The following is a 21594-nucleotide window of genomic DNA, read 5'->3' as shown; positions in this document are numbered from 1 at the left end:
GTATTATAGAATATTTTATGTTTTTGAGGAAAACATTTAATTGCTGTACAATATCATATATTTGTACGAAAATTTCATTTTTAATGAAAATGATTTGCACTATATACAAAATGAGTGATAGGTGATGGGCCGAATCGAGTGAAGTGCCAATTTTTTCACCAAATCTATTTGACTGACAAATATACTATCTGATATAATTGAGGACTGAATCTGATAATCTAACAACTTTATTGCTGGATCAATAGGATCAAAAGAAGATGACTTCTGCAATATTATTTCAAAAATATATACAAAGAATGATTGCTGACAAAAAAAAAAAAAAAATCTATTGGATATTTTGAAATTGATTTCATACAGTTTACAATATTTAATTAATTTTTTTATTCTGTTTATCAGTACAATATTATTTATTTAAGGCAATTTATATAATACATTTATAGAATATAATTAAATATTTCCATAATTATTATACTTACTATATTTTAAATTTTTATCTAATTTTACTCATTTTAAAAAAATTATAAATTAGTAAATTAGGTTAACACATAATTTTATTTCAGCCCTTGAGTGTTGATCAAAGATCTGTCGGCCAAATGGTTTCTCATTTTTTGTACCATACTTGTACAAAATAGACCTCCAGAATCCTATTGATAATGGTCAAAGAATCATTGGGTTATCAACAACAATACTACTAAAAATGTGACATTCAGAATAAATTATGATATAAAAATATAATTATTGTAACTTAACATTCATTTTGATTAAAATTCACATGTATGAAATAATTGTTAAAAAATAAATCAACAATTTTTTTTTTTTTTTTGATTACTTAATTGTACAACATAGAATATATTACCGCATTTGAAACTTAATATATCATTTAACATTAATCATATTATTCATTAATTCCTAAAAATTATAAAAACAACTATTAACTAAATTTAACTATAAAGGTACTTAAAAATAATAAAAAAAGAATATATAATAGTTAATAAAACACAATATTAGGGAAATCAAAATGGAATGTTGAATTTGAATAATAATTATAAAACATAATTTTTTAGCATATTTTTCAAATAAAATTTAAAAAAACCAACACTGGTAAGTATTTGTCTATTCTTTCATGTTTTAAATGTCACCAAAATACACATGAGAACCCATAAACACTGATTTGGCACATTTTCGTTGGATTGTCAAGTTATAGTTTTTAATAGCGAAATGGAGTCCATGTACCAGAGTGTTCATCTCTTCTATAATATAATGGTCGATTATCCCTGAACACAGTGACAGCTGGAAATGGATGATCTTGAACATATTTTAAAGAAGCTCGAATCTATAAAATAAAAGATTGAATAGAATTTTCACCTGTTTCTATTAAACTAAATCTACTTACAGCCATGACTGTATGCGGTGGTTCAACATCAGGAGTGGTCGACAATGCTTGCAAGATAAATTCATCAGACTGCTGGAGCCATAAATCAACACTACGCATAGGCTCATAGTTAAATGGTCCAATTCTTAATAGACCCAAATTACAGTCATACACATCCAACACCTTAAAATAAATGAAACAAAATAAAAACAATTTTCTTGTATACATTTTACATTAATTATATGTACTGGTTGTAAGCCTGTAAACAGTCTAGCTAGTCTTAATGGTTGTTCAGGTCCCTTATCTGGAAAGTTTGCAGGAAATACTTCGCCACTTTTCACCATTACACCTAAGCAATTTTGGATATCTCCATTAATAAAATAAATACTACAAATCTTGATAAAAATATTAAGTACTAATTTATAATTTTGAATAGAGAAAACATTTTAAAATATTACCAGCCCCGTAAAGCAATGGCCAATGGACATTATTTCGCATAATGGTATTAAGTTCACCTAGACATGCCAGAACAAGTTCGATTTCGGTTTGATGTTTGTGAACTGCAACTGTTTACACAACACAAATAAGTTATATAATCATTGTACTTTTTAAAAAAAAAACACGTTCGTCGTTTACCCATCAAACTATAGAACACTTGTTCACTGTAACGTAGGACATGCGAGAACCCGCCGATTAAAGACATTTCTAGGCGGCTATCAGGAAATCCCATGGACAACTCTTGAATCCTATGCACCATATTGATCACGCACTCTTCAGTACATGAACCATCTAGATGAGCGAACCCAACTGCTCCAGAACCTAAAAATTACCACATGAATACTCGTATATAATAACATCATAAACTATACAACTACTATAGTATTACCAGAGCTCGGAAGTAGATGACCTTAAAAACATTAAAAAATGACCTAAATAATTATAAATATTTGTTTTAAATTAATAAAAAATACATTTTTTTTAAGTATTATATTCTATTTTACTATAACATTCTATATAAATTTATCAAAACTTATAAATTACTCAAAATATGACATAAAAATAACAACAAATGTCCTTAAAATATGAAATAAAAAAATGAGAAACATTTGTTTCATAAATTTATCAAAGCTTACAAATTACTCAAAAATCAAAATCATTGCATTGTATCATTAGAGCGTATTTGATGTTATCAAAAGTTAATCAATGACGATTATCTGTTAATAAATATTTATATTTGGAAAAATTTCTCTTCACGTCCACTGAAGTGATTGGGAGACACAGACGAGCACTAACCGACGCATCTCGTCGCGACGTTTTAATTTTCACCATTTCGAAAATATTACGAAAAACTAATAAAATTATAATATAAATAGATAGTATTCGCTATAACATGACAATGAAGCGACGACTGTAATCGACGAGATAATATCGAATACTAATCGAATATTAGAAAAAAATAATAAAATGTTGGTATAATACTATTCACTACAACACGACAACGACGAATGTAATCAATAAGATAAAATCGGACAAGTCTTAAGTTATCGGCATAATGGTCGATATGAAACAATAAGAAATGAACTAGTGTAAAATCAGAAAAATGACTAAAAATGTGGAAAAATGACCTAAAAATGTCAAAAAATGACTTAAAAAGTAACGAACACTAAAAAATGCAAAATAAAAATTAGTTATTTGGATTCACATGCTAATGAAACACATTTGTGGCCAGGATAGCATCTTCTAAAAAGTTCGAAAAAAAAAATGCATAATGCATCAACTTCCAAGCCCCAAGTATTATCATCAAGTATAGATAATATATATTAAATATTCTACTACCAAATATATTTGAAATAATATGAAAATATACCCAACGGCAAAATTATATAGGTAAGATAAAGTAAAAGTACTTACCCGTATGTCGAAGTACGAGAATGATGCAGGTTGTAACGTCATCGGAACCAATGATCGACACATTTTCTAAAAAAAATGTTAAATATATGGTCTATAATATACGAGCATTTAAGAGGTATTATACTATGTTTTTAATAACATTAATACATTTTATGTACAGTTGAATTTTAGTTCCATATACGTACTGTCATGTGGTAAGGTGACGGCCATCTCTCGCTGGCACACGTAAAGAAGACCAATTGGTCCAATGACTTTTGTGGGGATGGTAAGCAGTTGTGATGCAGAATCCCTTAATACCGGGTGGTTGAGGTACAGCGTCCTCGTGTCCGGTGGCGGCTCATCTTGAACCACACCTTGCACTATTAACACCATCCTAGGAACAAAATAATTAATGATCAGGGATACTTATTTCTTTTTCGATAAATTATTATTTCTTTATCAAAAATGACATCGTTTTTTCATTATAATTTGTTCTTTATTTTTTTTTTTATAATCACGTCTATATAGAATATATGTTCTATATTTATATAATGTAAATAATAAAATGCAATGATGCAATTTTAAATTATTCACATAATAACTCAAAATTAATTTAAATATTTAGAAATTCATTATTATTATATTTTTATAATCAAAATGTTGCTATATATTAAAAAAAAAATTAAATAAAAATGTTTTCCTCTCGTACAAAAATACAGATTAAGACACTACGACATTTTGTGTAAATCAAATATGACATAATATAGACCTTTAAGGTTAACTAGATAAAAATAATAAATAATAGAAACATAATAGATGTTACAAACGAAATATGTTATGTTATAAATTGGTTTAAGATTTCATAGATTGATAGATAAATATTTTCTTTGCATTGGTAGAGTATTTGGTATAATACACTAGCATACTAATTTTCTTATCAACTCTACTCTACTAGTTTTAGTAGAATAACAGTTTATACGAAACTAATGATTTAGTAGAAAAGAGTACAGTATGAAGACACGTGCTCAGTTCGCACATCAACAACATTTTACTTTAATATAGGTACCAAAATAAACCTGTTTACACCAGTAGAATTCAGTTAATACGGTGGTGGGGGTAAAAACAAGTAGAGTGTACCTAACACAGTGGTAAAGTACTCTATCGATTTCTATCTTTAGAACACTACCTATACTATCCCTGAGTGTTAACATTATGCTAATAAAGGTATAGTACTAACTCTTCGTCGTACTTTACCAAATACTCTACCAATGTAAACCCGGCTTTAGTTTTGGATTACATTTATTGTTATTACGTGATGCATTGTTAATTAATTAAGTCACGATTTGATGTTACACGCAAGTTACGGCACATACGTATTTACGAACTTAAAGTTCGATTTTTTTTTTCCGTTAAAATTTAAGATATCGGTATGTGTATCTACTCAATGAACAAAATATAAATATTTTTTAATAATATTAATAGAAAAAGTGACATTTAAAATATAATACCGTACAAATGTCATAATTACATATATTATCATGATACAATGTCATGAAATTCACAAGTTTTATTGTGAAGGGTTATATTTACTTAAAGCAGCATATATACTTATACTTATATATACTTATAACAGCTTATTTTTTTAATTTAATTATTTTTAATATCACTTACTTTCTCATTAAAATTATATTATTATTATAGAAACTAATATACAGAAGTTTTATAATGGGTTTTCATCTAACACTAGCACTGAACTTATAAATTTATTAAAATCTTATAATTAAGGCAATAGTTCAATAGATTCAAAATAATAATCAAATAAATTAGTTTTTGTGTAAGGACCTAGCCTCTCAGGCTTAGAGTCTAAGCAATGCAAATACTAAATTACATTAATTAATAATAAATTTTTTTTTTTTAATAAACAAAAAGGTACTTTAAGTTTAAGATCGATATATTTATAAATAATAGTTAAGATAAAAATATAGATATTGATTTTAAAAACCTTTATCGATTATATAATTCCATAGCATAACATCGAAATCAAATAATAAAAAAATATATGTTCATAACAAAATTATTCTAGTTGAATAATCATTAATTGATTTTTTACAACTAATTTTACTAATCATAATTACATGATTAACATTTTGTAAAAAAATTATTTTAAAAATGTCAATGCACATTAAATGCATTTAATTTATTAAAGCTATAAAAGTTTTAAAATTGACACGACTCTCAAACTAATAATATGTTATAATTTTATAATTATAAATTGTATACAAGTTAAGATAATATATTTTTATTTGTGGCTTAATTTATATAATATGTATAACCATAATTAAATTTCCATTTTATACTTTTGTATTTTTACTATAATGAATACACTGGGGAATACTGAACAAGACTTATATTAATGTACATTTAATATAAAAATATAATAGGATATTAATATTAGTAGTTTATATTAATATTTGATAAAAAAAATAAAACAACAATTAAGACTCATTAATATAAAATTAAAATTTCACTTTATTCTGAATATTAAAATAACATAATTGATAGTGGTATATTTTAATTTATTTTTAATATTATAAAATAAATTAAAAACTTATGAACTAATAGAATATCAATATAATGCATATTTTTAATTAATGAATAAACAAATTTGATTAACTGATTAATTTCTTAAATAATACGTTATATTTGGTTAGTAGGTAGGTTAGTAGGTTAGTAGTAACCTACCTTACGTTAATATTATAAAAGTTCGAAAAAAGTTGAATTGGACTTTAAAAATTCATTTGATTTAATCTATAACATTTGTTTTCAACAAAAATTTAATAATAATACAATTAAAAATTAAAACTATTCATTTGTAGATATTATGAATTAATATGACGTAAATTATTAGTAAGAGGTAAATAATATACCTACGTAATAACGAATAATTAGATCCTTGATAAATACATAATATTTTGAGTTATATAATTATTACGTTTATTTTTTTAATATCTACAGATTATACATGCCAACTGCAAAGGTAAATTAATTTATAAATCAATTCAGTAACTAAATATATTTTACAATATAATATAATTTTAACGATTGACGAAGTTCGATAAGAGCGAATTATTTCGAATTCTTATTCTTTAGTCCTCAGTAATTTCATTATACATTTGTTTTACACGTATAACTTAGTATTACTTAAATTATTTGTCTAGGCATTTTTAAAGTTAGCAAAATTATTGATATTACTTTATTAAAAATATACCATTTACAATACTGTTAAAGTATATAATTTATAAATTCTCCCCTAGGTTATACAAAAAAAAGATACCGGGAGTCGTCAACGACCAAACATATATTTAAAAATTAAAATAATTTTAATTATTCAAATTATGTAACATTTGCATACGGTACGTAGAAATAGTCTACAGTGATTGTTCCATTGTTAGTACGACAAAGGTAAGCTAATATCATAATTAATATGCGTCGATAACATTTTGTTACGAATTAATATTGTGTTTACATTTAGCATTATATAACGAATAACATTTTAACCAAAAGTTTTAACCAACAGCAATTTAACTTAAATTTTAATTATTTAAATTATTTTTAGTCTATTTAAAAAATACAGTTTAAACACGATGCTTGTGTTCGTTGTTTTTTAATTTCGTATTACAAGTACTTTTTATAGTGTTTCGATTTTAAATTGTAAGGCTAACAATGTACATTGTTCTTATATTATGCAGACAAAGAATCTCATATACATGCAATGACCAATACCATACTTACCTATTCTTCACGTATTCTTACATATATAAATATATATATATATATATACTGACGATAACCCAATCATGATATTTATTTGAAATTTGTTGTTATTTTTACTTTTGTAAAAACGGTTCGTCTACCTCTTTGATTGGAGTAAGTACATAAAAGTGGATCGATCGAATTTAATAATAAATACAAGTACTTCGATTCAATGACAGAAATATTAACTTTAGTTATTATTAGGTTGGCTATTGATTTCGAGGAGTCAAATATTATAATTGGGAGGATAATTAATTCTACTCACGTGTGCGTGTGTGATGCGAATTTACGACGACGAAGACTATAAAAAAATGTTGCCACGGTATGTAAACCACAGTCGAACTGTTTTTAAAGGTGCGTAGTAAATCGAATACAAAACCAAAAGTAATGAAACAAATAAAATGACGAAAGTTCATCCGTGTGTATTGCAAGTCACACACAGTCGACGAAAAATTAAAATATACAAGACCGCGTGACAAGATTATCGTACGCGATGGTCGGCGATAAATTCGATTACAGTTAAGTTGTTTTAATTGTTTTTCGCAACAAATTCTAACCTTTCCCGTATTATTATTACAACTGCATGGCACAGGAACTCGCGCGCGTCGATCCGTCGTCGCGGCCAACCGTTTCCCGACAATAATGCACGTTGGGTACGTGCGCAGGTCCACGGGTACGTCCGCTGACTAAATCGCGTAGTTAAACGACATGAATTTCACCCGGGCGACGAGTTTTTCCCGACGGCCACCGCCGGTCGACACCCCCTCGGGCGGGCACGACGATAGGAATGGATTCGCGCAGAGAATTCTTCGGCGGCGGCGGCGGCAAACCGGTTGTTTTGTGTGTTGTATTATGGTACGTACGCGGCTGCCGCCGTGGCTTACTGGAAGACGAAGTCGCTTTCCACCAGTCGACCTATCTACTCCACCCGCACAGACACTCACGGATCTTTATTTTTCTTCGTTTAGAAAGTACCGTTGCGTTTTCTCTCTCTCTCACTCTCTCTGTCCTCCCTCATTCTCACATCCAACTTCGTCGTGTGCACTGCTATAGGAAGACGTACATACGCATGGTAATAATATATGTACACAGTATATTATACTTTATAGAGGGACCTGTCGTATACATACAATATGAGTACATGTATAAATGTGTATGCACGCGTACGATTGTGTTTCTAAACCGTGAAGCACGAGACGGTTGTAATTACGAGTCGTACGAGAAAAAAAAAGCATTTGTGTAGCCAAAACGAGACGTACAGATATTTTCCTACCATCACTATACGATCTACGTACGTCGAGATACGTATCAGTATAATATTACGATATATGTTGTACTATAGTTCCTGGTCGCTCAAGTATTAAAATCAATCGACGGAATTAATCTAATAAGAGTTATTATCGGTTACAACCGTTTCACGCCGGGGGAATTAAAAACATTACTAGAGAAATTTCACGAACAAACGTCATAAATAGGTACTAAAAATAAATAAACCTGTTACACTGTTTAATAGATATAATTTGTTTAAATTTTAGTAAACAGCACTAGTCACCCACAAGCTGTTTTGTTACGATTTTATTTTTTAATCACATATACTCTGTTTTATCGACAAATAAATTATTATCAGTAAAACTTTCAAGTATTTTCACTTTAATCATTCCATTTAAACAGTGACTTGTCAGTTCAATATATTTATATGAGCAATAAAAGAAGTTATTTTAACCGTTTATTAAAGTATATTTATTTCAACATAAGACTAAAACGTAATATTATGTTGTATACAATAAAACATATTTATAAAGGGAGTTTTATTATTTATAATATGGAATTAAGCCGATGTCCAACCTAAACATGACAAAGCTATATAACTTTATAATTTTATATTAAATTTTGTCATCAAATTATAGGCCGCAATTGTTAAAATACTTACAATTAAATACGTAAAAAAAATGTTAAAATTAATACTAAATATACGTATACGATTTTACTGCATTCTATTTTTACTCCTTAAAATTGTGAAAAAAATATCCCAAGAAATTATACCATTAATTTGTAAATATTATATAGGTAATTTTATTAACTAATTTTAGTAACTACATTAAGATAAATATGTAAAAAGTAAATAACACTAAAGTAAAGTTTAAATGCTTATGTAGTAAAATAATAATAAGACTTTAATTGTAATAAGTTTTTCAGATTTATAAAATTAAGAATTGTTTATACAAAAATTTAAATTGGCACTCAAACACTTTATTTTTAGTTTAAAAAATCTTATGTGATATTCTACCACAACTATTATTTTTAATAATGACAACACATTGCATACGAATTTAGCCAACCTAAATTTAAAAAAAAATAATAATAAACATGTTTTAAAGTTAAATATAATAAATATAAATTAAGATAATAAGATAAAGACCACGTGGATTAAAATCGAAATATATAATATCTGATATTTTCCATTATGAGATATTAATAATATAACTGTTAAATCAAATTAACCTAATTCAGAATATTATGATGTAGTATGTTCAATATGTATAGTAATTTTTAATTATAAATTTAAATGTACATGTATCATTGGTTAGCCTATATATATATTTAGATTAAACATAATAAGATAATTTTCTTTTTATCAATATCATACTTTAATATTTTAGTAAAATATGTTTATTTTTTATTATTATACTACTATTATGAAATTACTTAAATTTAAAATATTAAAACAAAACTGGCAAGTAATTCCAACGAATAAATAATGATAATGTACTTATATTATAGAATATAACTTGGTTGCCAAGTTACAGCATGTTATTACAGTAATTATTTTAAGAAAATAAATTCTTTACGAGTGATGTGCCAAAGATTATAACAATAATTTTGTTCATAGTATATTTTGTGAGAAAAAAAAACTAAGTTTTTGAGGTGTAATATTTTCGACAATAACGACCGAAAATGTGAAAAATATTGATGATTAATGCTTGCATGATTGCAAGTAATAAAGAAAAGAAAATATTAAACATACAAAAATGATACCTAAGTATAAGGCCCTCGAATTGTTACATTTGTGGTACAAAAAAAAAAAATGCAAAATTGTATTTGCAACTCGTAATTCATGTGATTATAATATAATGTCTCGTATGATACGCTTAACTATCTTAAATTAAACTAAAGATCTTAATTACTTTTAACAAGTAATACGATTACATGATTCTTTAATATCCTACTCATACAATAATAAAATCAGTGGCTTAATTTGAGGGGGGCAACTCATGCATTTTCTATAGTCTAAAGTTTAGCATATTCCAAAACCAGCACATCATAAAAATATAAATACGTCTTTTATACAGCCACTGACAAGTTGTAATCAAAAAAATGAGTTGTGTATTATACTGATACTTATGTAGGTACTAAGTACAAATCATTATATTTGGACTGACCGATTAATGTGAGGAGAAGAGAAAATTACTCCCCTCACGTTAATCGGCATTTTGGTAAATGAGCCACCAAGTCAGCAATTTAATAAGAGCCGATTGCCCCACCTACTCTAGAAAAACCGAAATGATGCCACTGAATAAAAATATAAAAATAATATAGTATTATTCACAAACAGAATATTGTGTAATACAAGTTGAAACGTTTGAAAAAAATTAATTCTGATAGTATGTACAATTCTCGAAAGAAACTTAAAAATTAAAACACTGACAAGAAATACATTATTAACAATAATTATTGTTTAACTCATTAATAATGTATTTTTTTTTTTTTTTGTAATTCATATTTTTTTTATCCTAAAATATAATTAGTTTCACAGAAATATAAAAAATCTAAACATGAAATTTCAGTTTAACTAATACACAATTATGTCGATAATACAAAAAAAAAAATAACATTTATTATATTTCACCAATATATAATAACAAAAGAAGAGACACAGTTTTATGTTAATTTTATACGAAATATCGGGTTAACATTTTTAAATACATTTCAATACATTTAAATTCAATATTTATACTTTTGAGATTTTAGTTCAAAGATAAAATTGAATAATTGTAGATATATTTTCATTTTTAAACAAAAAAAATCGGAATACACGGAGTCATATCATAACGAGGTTATTTAAATAAAGACGTCAACTTATTATTATGTACATTTAAAATAAGAATATAATTTTATTCTTCGTTTCACATTATATCGTTTTGCAGTATATTTTAACTGTATAAGGAAATATACGATAATTACTCATTTTATAAACAGAATAAAAGTCATAAATACATAAGGTACATATTATACTGGAAATCAAAAGTAAGCTGATCGACGAACGTATTATTTGGATAAACTAAGACCAAATAAAATAGATAAGTTGTTTTCAATCAACAGAATATAGTTACAAAAAAAACTTAAGATAAAATAAAATAATTAAAAATTAATAAAGAAATCAAATTGTATAACGTTAATTATGTTGAATAAGACATGTATTCTTTAAATTGGACATTATTCAGATGATTATTAGGATTAGAAACATACGTCAGGGAAATAACACTAATCTTTCCAGATATCTTGTGAAAAGGATTCTTTCATTTATTACGGTTTAATAACACACAAGCAATTTTAACTCACGGGTGGTATTTGTCACGTGTTATCGAATCATCCGATTGATTTTCTAAAAGTTATCACATGCCTCAGCGATAATTATAGTACTTCCCTAACGAATACTACAACATATTCAATTCTTTGATGTTTATAATGATCAATGCAGCAGAAAAGAAAGAAAAATAACTGGACGTTAACCTTATGTCCTCTGTCTTTCCTGTCACAACATAATAATATACTATGACGCATGAAAAAAAAAGAAACTGGTGCAATGCAATAAAGATGCAATAAGTCTTCTTTATGCAATTCGTAAACAGAATACGTTATTCATGAAATGACCACTACCATTCATTGCCAAAAACCTTTAAAAAGTTTTTTAAAATACTAACAGTGTATTCATAATATGGAATATTTTAATGAAAATGCATTACAAATATCGAACTACTAAATACTTTTGATATACAAATCAGGGACTGGAACCTATAGGTTTTTTTCGGTTCCGGTTTCAGTTTTGGTTGTTCAATTAATTTTTAAAGGGTTTCAGTTTTTTAAAAAAGTAAGGTTTCTAGAACCGGTTAATTTCGGTTAATTCTGATTATTAGAAATTTATTAAAAAATAATATGAAATTATTTATTTATTCTTGTTTAAATTTTAATTGTTTCGTTTCATGAAAATAGAAGGTATTATGAATAGTTAAAAAAAATAATTATAAATATATTAAATATATATATTATATCAGCCTATTATATTTCTTTGAATTATGTTAAGTTATTTTACTCCAACTCATAGTAAGGATTTTTAAAATATTTTCTAATATTGTGAAATATTATGATTTGATGAAATAAATATCTTTCATTTAAAATTTAATTTTAATTAGGAATCAAAGTTAATACTGGTTACTGTTGTAACTACACATTTATTATAAACATTGATTATATTTAATACTTAATTGACAAGATAGATAACATACTTATTTAAATTGTAAAATATTAATAAACATACAAAAATAATAATAATAATAATAATAATAATAATAATAATAATAATATTACAAATTTACTTATTATATGCTTTACACTATTACAGTTTACAACACAAAATAATAAAAACATAAAAAGATTTGACTTTTATTTTTCTGAACCGACAAATGGACAAACAAAATAGTCAATATCATAGTTTTACTAGTCTAAATAACTGACCTAAATTAACCCATTTATAATTAACGTTACGGTTTTTCATTTTTTGGAAATATAGGTTCCGGTTTCAGTTTTTAAACTCGACGACATAAGCGGTGACGGACGGAAACGGACGGAAGGCTTTCGCTTCGCGGTTATTCAAAGATTAGACACGATCCAAAGGCCTACACGAAACCATATCCTAAGCATATTTTGGTGAGCCCTGCAAACAAACAGATAAGAGACCTCCTGCGGATTTGTAAGTGTCCCTGCAGTACCACGCCGCACATGGCGAACCCATATAAATACGCAATACGCATACAAAAAAAAAAAAAAACGTGTGCGACGGCGACAAATTATAACCAGCGTGCGCGGGGGTGGGTTGTCGTCCGTGTACTCCGAACAACAACATATTCACAGGATGGTACACGACGTGGAGAGATAACGTACAAAAACACACGCGCTACAAAGTTATCTGTCCGGATGGCATCATGTCGCGCCGCGTTGTTCCCGGACTCTCTCGGTTAATCAATCAACGCCGCCGCGCGCGACCGCTGCCAGTTAGACCCGTCGGACGAGGCAAAGGCGGGAGACCGCGAGCGCGGCACGATGGACGTCTCTGAACGACAACGCCACGATTTATCATTCGGCCGCTGCACTGTCTGGACATCCGATGGAAACGTATACGATCCGCGCGCGGATGACAGGTTCCAAAAGACAAGCGACGAACGTACCTACACGGGTAGATACACCATCATCATTGTTATAACGATTATTATTACCATTACTATTATCATAACAATTATTACCATCGTGATGCGTTTCATTCGACACATACGGAGTGTGCACCGATTCTCTCACCTAGGTCAGCCCGCACGAAACGACGTTACGCCGTACGTGGGCGTCCAAGCACATTCGTCGCCGTCGCGTGCATATCGACTCGAGCGATCGCTTCGAAAACACGAGAGTTCAACGACACGGCGGCAGCAGACTGCACCGCGTGCACGCCGCCGCTTATGGAACACGCACGAATATAGCGTATTCAAACGTTTCATAGTAAAAACTCGAAAATCAATAATACAAGGAAATCGTATCGCGGATGGCAATACTAGATTATAACGTAAAATATATTAGCGGGATAAAGTCGAGAGATTTAAAAGACTTAAAAGAAGAAAAAACGTCCAGAAAATTTTTTATCTAGCAAGCGTATCTAACTTCAAAACAAAGCAACTGACCACAAAAGTAGTTCAATCTGGAATTTTTCTATTATCTAAATATTTTTGCGTATAATTTACATAGAAAATGTAACCTCGGTGAGTAAGAATACTTTTTATTCAAAATATTTTTCAAATTCAAACACAAGAAGATTTTTGTTAAACTACGAAGCAATGGGAAACATAATAAAATAAATATGGAAAACATAAAATAATTTGTATAGTTGATTATTTTATTTTGACTATACTCAAAAGTAATGGACTATTATCTCTTAAGTAATGGTACTCATTATCTCTTTATAAATTCAGCAATGGCATTAATAATCTACCCCAGCTGCTTCCCTGCTGTGAACGAACTATATAATAAATTAATGATAAAAATAATATTGGGTTACGATTTGTAACACATGTTGATCACGAATTGATAAACATGATAGAGGGATTATTTTTTTAAAATCCAAACGACATGCACATGGTAAGAATTGTTTTCAACGACATAAAAGGGCAAAAAATTAAATTATAAATTTTAACATATCAGTAATTTATATTACAATCCAAATACTAACTCAATACACCACGAAAAATGTGTATTTAATACTTTCAATAATTTTTAATATTTCACCTTGTATCTGAGAATATAGGCACTATACCAGCGATGTCCAACCTTTTTTTCCTCGGCAGGCCACTTTGGTAAAAAATTATCTTAGAGTGGGCCACCAAATATAAAAGTACGAATAATATCAATATTAATCTAATAATGTTATTTAATTAGTCATGGTAGGTATACAATGTACATGTAGGTACATGTTGAATTTGTTTTCAAATATGTTATTGACCACTGAAAAGATTACAGATCGAGGTACACGTTGTAGGTACACATTAATTAGTTTTTATTTTTAAATTTTATCTTTAAAACAATTTTAAATTACATAAACTTCAACTATATTTTTAAAAAAATCTTTTATTTGATCAGTACGCTCTTTCAAGTACACGGCTTGGATCATGAAATTTCTATTTGAAAATGATCAAAAATCAAATTATTACATTAAAAAAAAAAAAGGATTTTATAATTATTTTTCAAATTTGTTTTATACATATATTGTTTCATTTTAAAAAAATTGTAACGGGCCAAATTGATTACCTTCGAGGGCCACATGTGGCCCAAGGCTGTGGGTTGGGCACCACTGCACTATACATTCTGCATACGAGCAACATAGAAGTTTAAAATATTATTCACTATTCGGTTTTCAGAATATCAATTTATCTAGAAATTGATAAGAATTATTATAACGATAATAAGCATTTTAATTTTCATGAAGCCTACTCAAGATCTTCTATCTCATACTTTCAATGTTATCCCTCAAAATCATTCTTAAAAAATATTATTTTAAAAACTGTTAAGTATAACATTTATAAGTAACTCATACAAAAAAAAAAAATTGCCAATAAAATGAAAATATTTGAAAGCCTTACTTAAATATATTAATAATGAATTTATTCAAAATTCTCATTTGATAACAAAATCAATTATAAAAATAGAAAATATAATTATACGTGAATGATAAAGAACAAATCACCATTAGATAACTAAAAAAAATTTGAACTTAAAGGCTGGAAATAACTAAACAATGTTTTAATTATTTCAAAAAAATACCAATATTTTATGAATAATATTCCTAACTACTTTTAACTTTAACACTAATTATACTAATCAGTGATAACTGAACAATTAAGCTAATAGCATTAAAATTTAAAATAATTATTAATAACTAAATTTCAAGACAATAAAAGTTGTTAGCACAACATTGAGAATTTCTAGATAAGAAATTACCACTTATTTTTGTTAATTTAATTATACATGAATATATTACTTCCTTATACATAATAAATATTATATTGAAAAGGTATTCCTTTAAAGAATTAATATTGATTATTTTATAAAATTTATCACATTTTTTAATTCCAAGATTTTAAAAAGTAAACAAATTTTTATTTACAAATTAATTATCATATAGGTAATTTACTTTAATAACCAATAAAAATGTACATATTTACCTGTAAATGTTCTTATAACATAAGTTTTTATACATTAGGTCAGTCATAACATTTTTAAATTATCACTGTAGACTAAACTAAAACAATATTGATAAACAAAATCATATGATTAATCATTGAATACTAAATGCCTACCTACTAAGAATTAAATATTGAAGATCACCTTGCATAATGGATAAACACATTTAAGTAACTATACTTTATCATAAACATTCATAACCCCCACTATATTAAAAATAATTAATGCACCTATTAATAACCTTTTTTTTTATGTTGTTATAATAAGTTGTTGTAATAAGGAAATATTATTTGTAATAGAAATTATATCAATACACATAAATTTAATTAAGTATAGTTACATTCCAAATAAATTTTTTAATAACAAACCATTTAAGATGAATGCTATCATTAAGAGTTATATTAACTAAATAATAAATTTATTCTATAATACAATAAATTTATATTTTTACAATAAGTTAAATTTTAGTCTTACCTTAATTCTTTTTATAGGATGATGTTTTTTATTTTGATACAATTTAGCATCTGTGATATTTGTTGAATCGTGCTGAGCCCCATTCTATAAAGTTAATAACATTTCTATTACCAAATTTTAAAACTAAGACTACATTCTTACATTTAATTTTAATTGGTTATTTTAATATAACTAAATAAATAGTATTTATTAATTTATTAAGTTATTAATATTCATGGAATTAATTAAATACTGTTAATATTAATATATACACTGTTAAACTCTTAAGACTAGAAGATAATTTAGTTGTTATTTAACAATACTATGGAAAAAATTTAAATAATATCATTTATTTTATATTTTAGACAAAATAAAATAATTGATACAATTTAGAAACATACCTATCTAAACATGATCTTCTAAAATAAATGTAAATTAATGGATATAAAAAATGAAATTTTTCTAGGTCAATCACTATTTATTAAATTTAGAAGTATAAGATTTGAATGTTAAGTTATCAAAGTGAAATGACTTTTAAATATCAATAAAAATAAAGCCAAAAATAAAACTGTTAACTCTTTACTAGCATAGATATTGCTATACTGAATTTGTTAGAGTAAGATAGAAAATATGAGAAATAATTATTTTTAGTTGGAAATCAAATAAAAATACATATACAGATAACATAATATGCAAATTATTAGAAAAAAGACAGGATCAAGGAAAATATTGATACTCTATGAGTAAAATATGAACAGGGAAACATGGAGGTACTATTAGACTCCGTATAGTCCTCAACAAACTGGGATAATCCAAAAAATTTATTATTTTCAATCAGTATTTTGTGATAAAAATTAAATTATTAATGCAGAAACATGCATTGTTCTTTTTTTATAGTATAAGTATAAATGTAATTGATAGTATGTTTAGCATACAATGAATAGTTGACATAAAAATATGTTAATTTAATTAGGTCTTGAATTATAAAAACGAACTCGGTGAGAAATAATATACAAAACACTACTGACAAAATAAAAATTGAATTATGATAGTTTTAAACGTATTTCTATATTTTAATTGTATATAACAATAAGGGATGTGTCCAAATTAATACAATGTTGTAATATATAATATATTTAGTTTGTACAAAATATTTTACAACAGAGTTGATGATTCCTTAATGGCTATGCTCATCATTCAATATAATGGTTGATTTTTTTTTCGTAATTGGTGTTACAAATTATAAATATTTAAATAGCGACCAATGCTATAGTATTAAATAAATTATTTAAAATAAAAACTAAATAATTTATAAAAGAATACTTTAACACTAATTATTTTAGTAAACTTTTTTATACTTATAAGTTACAACAATTCAAAACACTACTTTTATTGAATGAACAAAATTAATAATAGTTTACATTACATAATATATTGAAATAATTACTGTTATAAATAAACATATTTATCAATAAAATATGTAAAACAAATGTTATAAAAAACTTGAAATTCATCGTGTTTAAATTTATTAAATATATTAATAAATTAAAAGAGAGAAAACAGTTAAATAAATGTAAAAATCTATTCCACAAAAAAAAGACATTGTACAAATTAAAAAATGAAATAAAAACTTGATAAAATACAGCTACTTTCAATACATTTAGATGGATAAATTTAATCCAAATAAATTTCAGATTAATAAAATCATTAATATTGCTCACTTGGTAATTAATGAGTATTTTTATATAGTATAAGGATAAAATTATATTGTGTAAAATCTATAAGAAACATTAATAACGTAAAATGAGATTCAATAGAATTAAATTAAATGATGAATTGTAAAAGGTATAATAAATTAAATTATCAAAATTAAAACAAATTAAAACACACTTTTATCATAATTTATGATAATCAGTACTAATATTTAATAAATTCAAAATCAATTGATTACCAAAATAATAAATTTTATATTTTATCCTGGAAACAGGTAAGGCTTTCATATTTATACAATTGCCTATTATATACTAACTTATATTTATTAATAATAATAAAATAATCATATATAATAACAATTAAATCATTATAGTACACCAATTATTAACCAAAGAAAATAATTATGAAAAATTGAAATACTGAGTATAAATGTGATCTCTTCATACTAGTTATCTGCATTTTTCCAAAATTAATTTTAAAATATTTAATAACTTTATACTTATACAGATTATTTGAAATTTAATGGAAAAAAATTTTTTTTAATGAATTATTATTATTAAAAAAAAAAAACATGAATTATGTGAACTAAATTAATGAAATTGAAGTTATTGTTTTTTTAATTTTTTTTTTTTTTTTTAATTATTATTAATCCTAAATGAAAATTCACAATGGCTCTAGATATTTATTTTACTGTCATAATTCTTTACTTATCTATATAGTTTTAATATTACTATCAATTTTTATTTTAGTTGTTGTTGTTATTGTATTGTTTAGTCAGAATATGTTTTTAATTTACACTTTGTAAAAGAACAGATGCCTGTTAGTAAATAAATAAATATTTAGAAGATAGAATTTACCTAAAATTATAAGCTATTATTAGTTAAATATTTTTACATAAATAATCACATTACATTTGAAAATTTATAAATTTAATACCAAACTAATACTTAATAATATTTAGCAAAAAAAAATTTGTTTTAATTCATTAAATATTAATTTGATTAGTTTACTAGCTAATACAACATTGGAATTTATAAGTTATATAATCTACTAAATATGAATTGTAGCAACTAATATAAGCATGAAATACGCAGTACCGTATCTAGGGAATTTGACAACCAGGGCTAATAAAAATTAAAGCACATACATAGATGGTAGTACAGTGTAAAGTTCATGATATTTTTAATTTTTTATAAACTGAAAAGCAATCTTAGTACTAACAGTGCCTGAAGCAAGCATACCCACTTGCCCCTGCCTCCCTAAATCCAGCACAAGAAATATAATAAAAATAAAACTGAATTTTTATGGTCAGCTATTGTTGTACAACGTTTAAGTAACAATAAAATGAACAGATATTATTTTACTTACAAATATTGCTAGCATTTATTAGATGATTCCAGCAGTCCTCTCTTGGTAATTAATTTCAATCATTTTCAATTTATCTTCCTATTTGAAAAAAAATAATATTAAAAACAAATAGTTCCATAGTACTTGATTAATGTACAATAATATATTAAAATATGTAATGATCAATAATTATCAATTCGTTTTAATACATTAAAATAATTCGATTCTCATAAAAATTACTTACTTTATACACTACAGAACAATTAACTAATATTCACATTTATTTTATTTTATATTTATTTATTCAACAGTAACAGTACGGGTTACTCCAAAATTGACAGCTATCCACGAATTAAGATATCCAAATACACGTAACGACTCGACGTCAACTCTTCAGCATTAAATCTAACAGTCTGAGTGATAAATGATAATAATCATTTTTGTAAATACAGTCAAATTTCTGGAGATTGCTCAGACAGTGTGACCAACGTTTCAACCTACAGTAATGATATTACCGTGTAATCATGCACGGCACGTAATACAGTATACCTCCACCGCAGAATAGTTGAAATTGATTTTTCGTCTATTCTTGGCCAGCACTAATTTCAAACTATAAATTATACTACAGTTACTAACTTCGTAGATATTAGATAATCGGAAATCATAAGACAAACGAGCACAGTGTTTAGTGAAACGCAGTGTTAAACATGACTAATAAGCGTTGGTTATAAACATATTTCGGTTTTGGCTAGTAATTAGTACAGTTTGGAGTGGTCGGTGGAATTGGCATATTTCCCCTCATAGACGCTATTATTATACTAGTGGCCCATTTTCTGAATCTGGTGTAGGTATAACAATTAAAATGATCGAGGGGATACATGGTAAAAAATCCAAAATTATTTAATTCGATAAGTAAGCCCGTACCTACCCACTTGCATAATAAATCAATAGGTACCAATTGTTTTATAGTAACAACTAACTAATAGGAATTCATTAAAATATTTACAATTAAAATCGTATACGTTATATAAAATCTCAAAACCTTAAAAAAATTTTTATTAATGGTATTGGTATGGTATGGTACTCAGTGTATGTGCCAGTGCTCCAACACTTAAATTCATTTCTGGTTATAAATTCTTGATAAATTTGTTATTTTAAACATATTATAAATAAAATATAAATAAATAATATTATCATAAAAGTACTTATTTTCCAAATGGATTTCAATTTTCTTCCATTAAAAGTATCTGGTCTTCACCAAATTTTGCAAAAACAATTGGATAATTTATAGTTAACATTGTTAACTTAACAATGTACTTCTATAGTACAGATATGAGTATGAGTATGAGTACCTAAACAAATATCTTACAACTGTTTAAAATATAAGCATATAATGATTTCATCAAATTTTATTTATAAATGTAATGTTTTATTACAAGAGATTATCAAATGATGAATTGGAAAAGTTATTAGAAATTAATATTGTATATATTCTTTTATATAAATATATTATATATATTATTAATAACTTAATAATATATTATTATTTCATTGAATTATTATTTTAAACATTGTAGGCAAGTGTGATGTTAAATTTTATTTTGAAATATCGAATAAAAAGTTTTTTTCTTAATTATTTTTCATTAAAATAATTTTATTCATTATTCATTAATCGTTACAATATAATATTTAATGATTGAAATTACTTTCAAATACACTACTAGTGTCTTTTATTAATGGACATTAAAATACATACTAGGTAGTTATATATTTTAAATATGTTTAAATAAAATTAGGAACAACATTAAAGGACAATGTTTTATTTTTTCACCACTTATTTTAGTAATTATATTAAAAAATATGGTTTGTAATTTCTATTTAACGCACTATTAATTATAATATTGTGTTTGAATGCTATGTAATATATTCATAAATAGTGTGTGAGGGTT

At 25.9% G+C, this 21594-nt stretch overlaps 1 protein-coding gene across 3 annotated transcripts; it reads right to left on the bottom strand.

The window, feature by feature from the left end:
* Positions 1 to 977: 977 nt before the first annotated feature.
* LOC112680886 (protein N-terminal asparagine amidohydrolase) lies at positions 978 to 20070 on the bottom strand. Of its 3 annotated transcripts, XM_025551110.1 has the most exons (10): positions 19890 to 20070; positions 19667 to 19744; positions 16607 to 16690; positions 3469 to 3656; positions 3284 to 3349; positions 2009 to 2191; positions 1831 to 1938; positions 1621 to 1721; positions 1394 to 1555; positions 979 to 1333 (listed from the first exon to the last, which is right to left on the bottom strand). In XM_025551110.1, exons 4-10 carry the CDS (start codon positions 3653 to 3655, stop codon positions 1208 to 1210), a joined length of 933 nt encoding a protein of 310 aa, XP_025406895.1. In that variant the 5' UTR covers position 3656; positions 16607 to 16690; positions 19667 to 19744; positions 19890 to 20070; the 3' UTR covers positions 979 to 1207. The 3 variants fall into 3 exon arrangements, with proteins under 3 accessions (XP_025406894.1, XP_025406896.1, XP_025406895.1); XM_025551109.1 differs by lacking the exons at positions 16607 to 16690; positions 19667 to 19744; positions 19890 to 20070 and adding an exon at positions 16114 to 16201 and having other exon boundaries at positions 978 to 1333; XM_025551111.1 differs by lacking the exons at positions 16607 to 16690; positions 19667 to 19744; positions 19890 to 20070 and adding an exon at positions 7341 to 7600 and having other exon boundaries at positions 978 to 1333.
* Between the last annotated feature and the right edge of the window lie 1524 nt (positions 20071 to 21594).

Source organism: Sipha flava, unplaced genomic scaffold, assembly GCF_003268045.1.
Source record: "Sipha flava isolate LNK unplaced genomic scaffold, YSA_version1 181_pilon_pilon, whole genome shotgun sequence".
Lineage (NCBI taxonomy): Eukaryota > Metazoa > Arthropoda > Insecta > Hemiptera > Aphididae > Sipha > Sipha flava.
The sequence above is the reverse complement of the archived record's forward strand: the minus strand, read 5'-3'. Positions and strand labels throughout refer to the sequence as shown.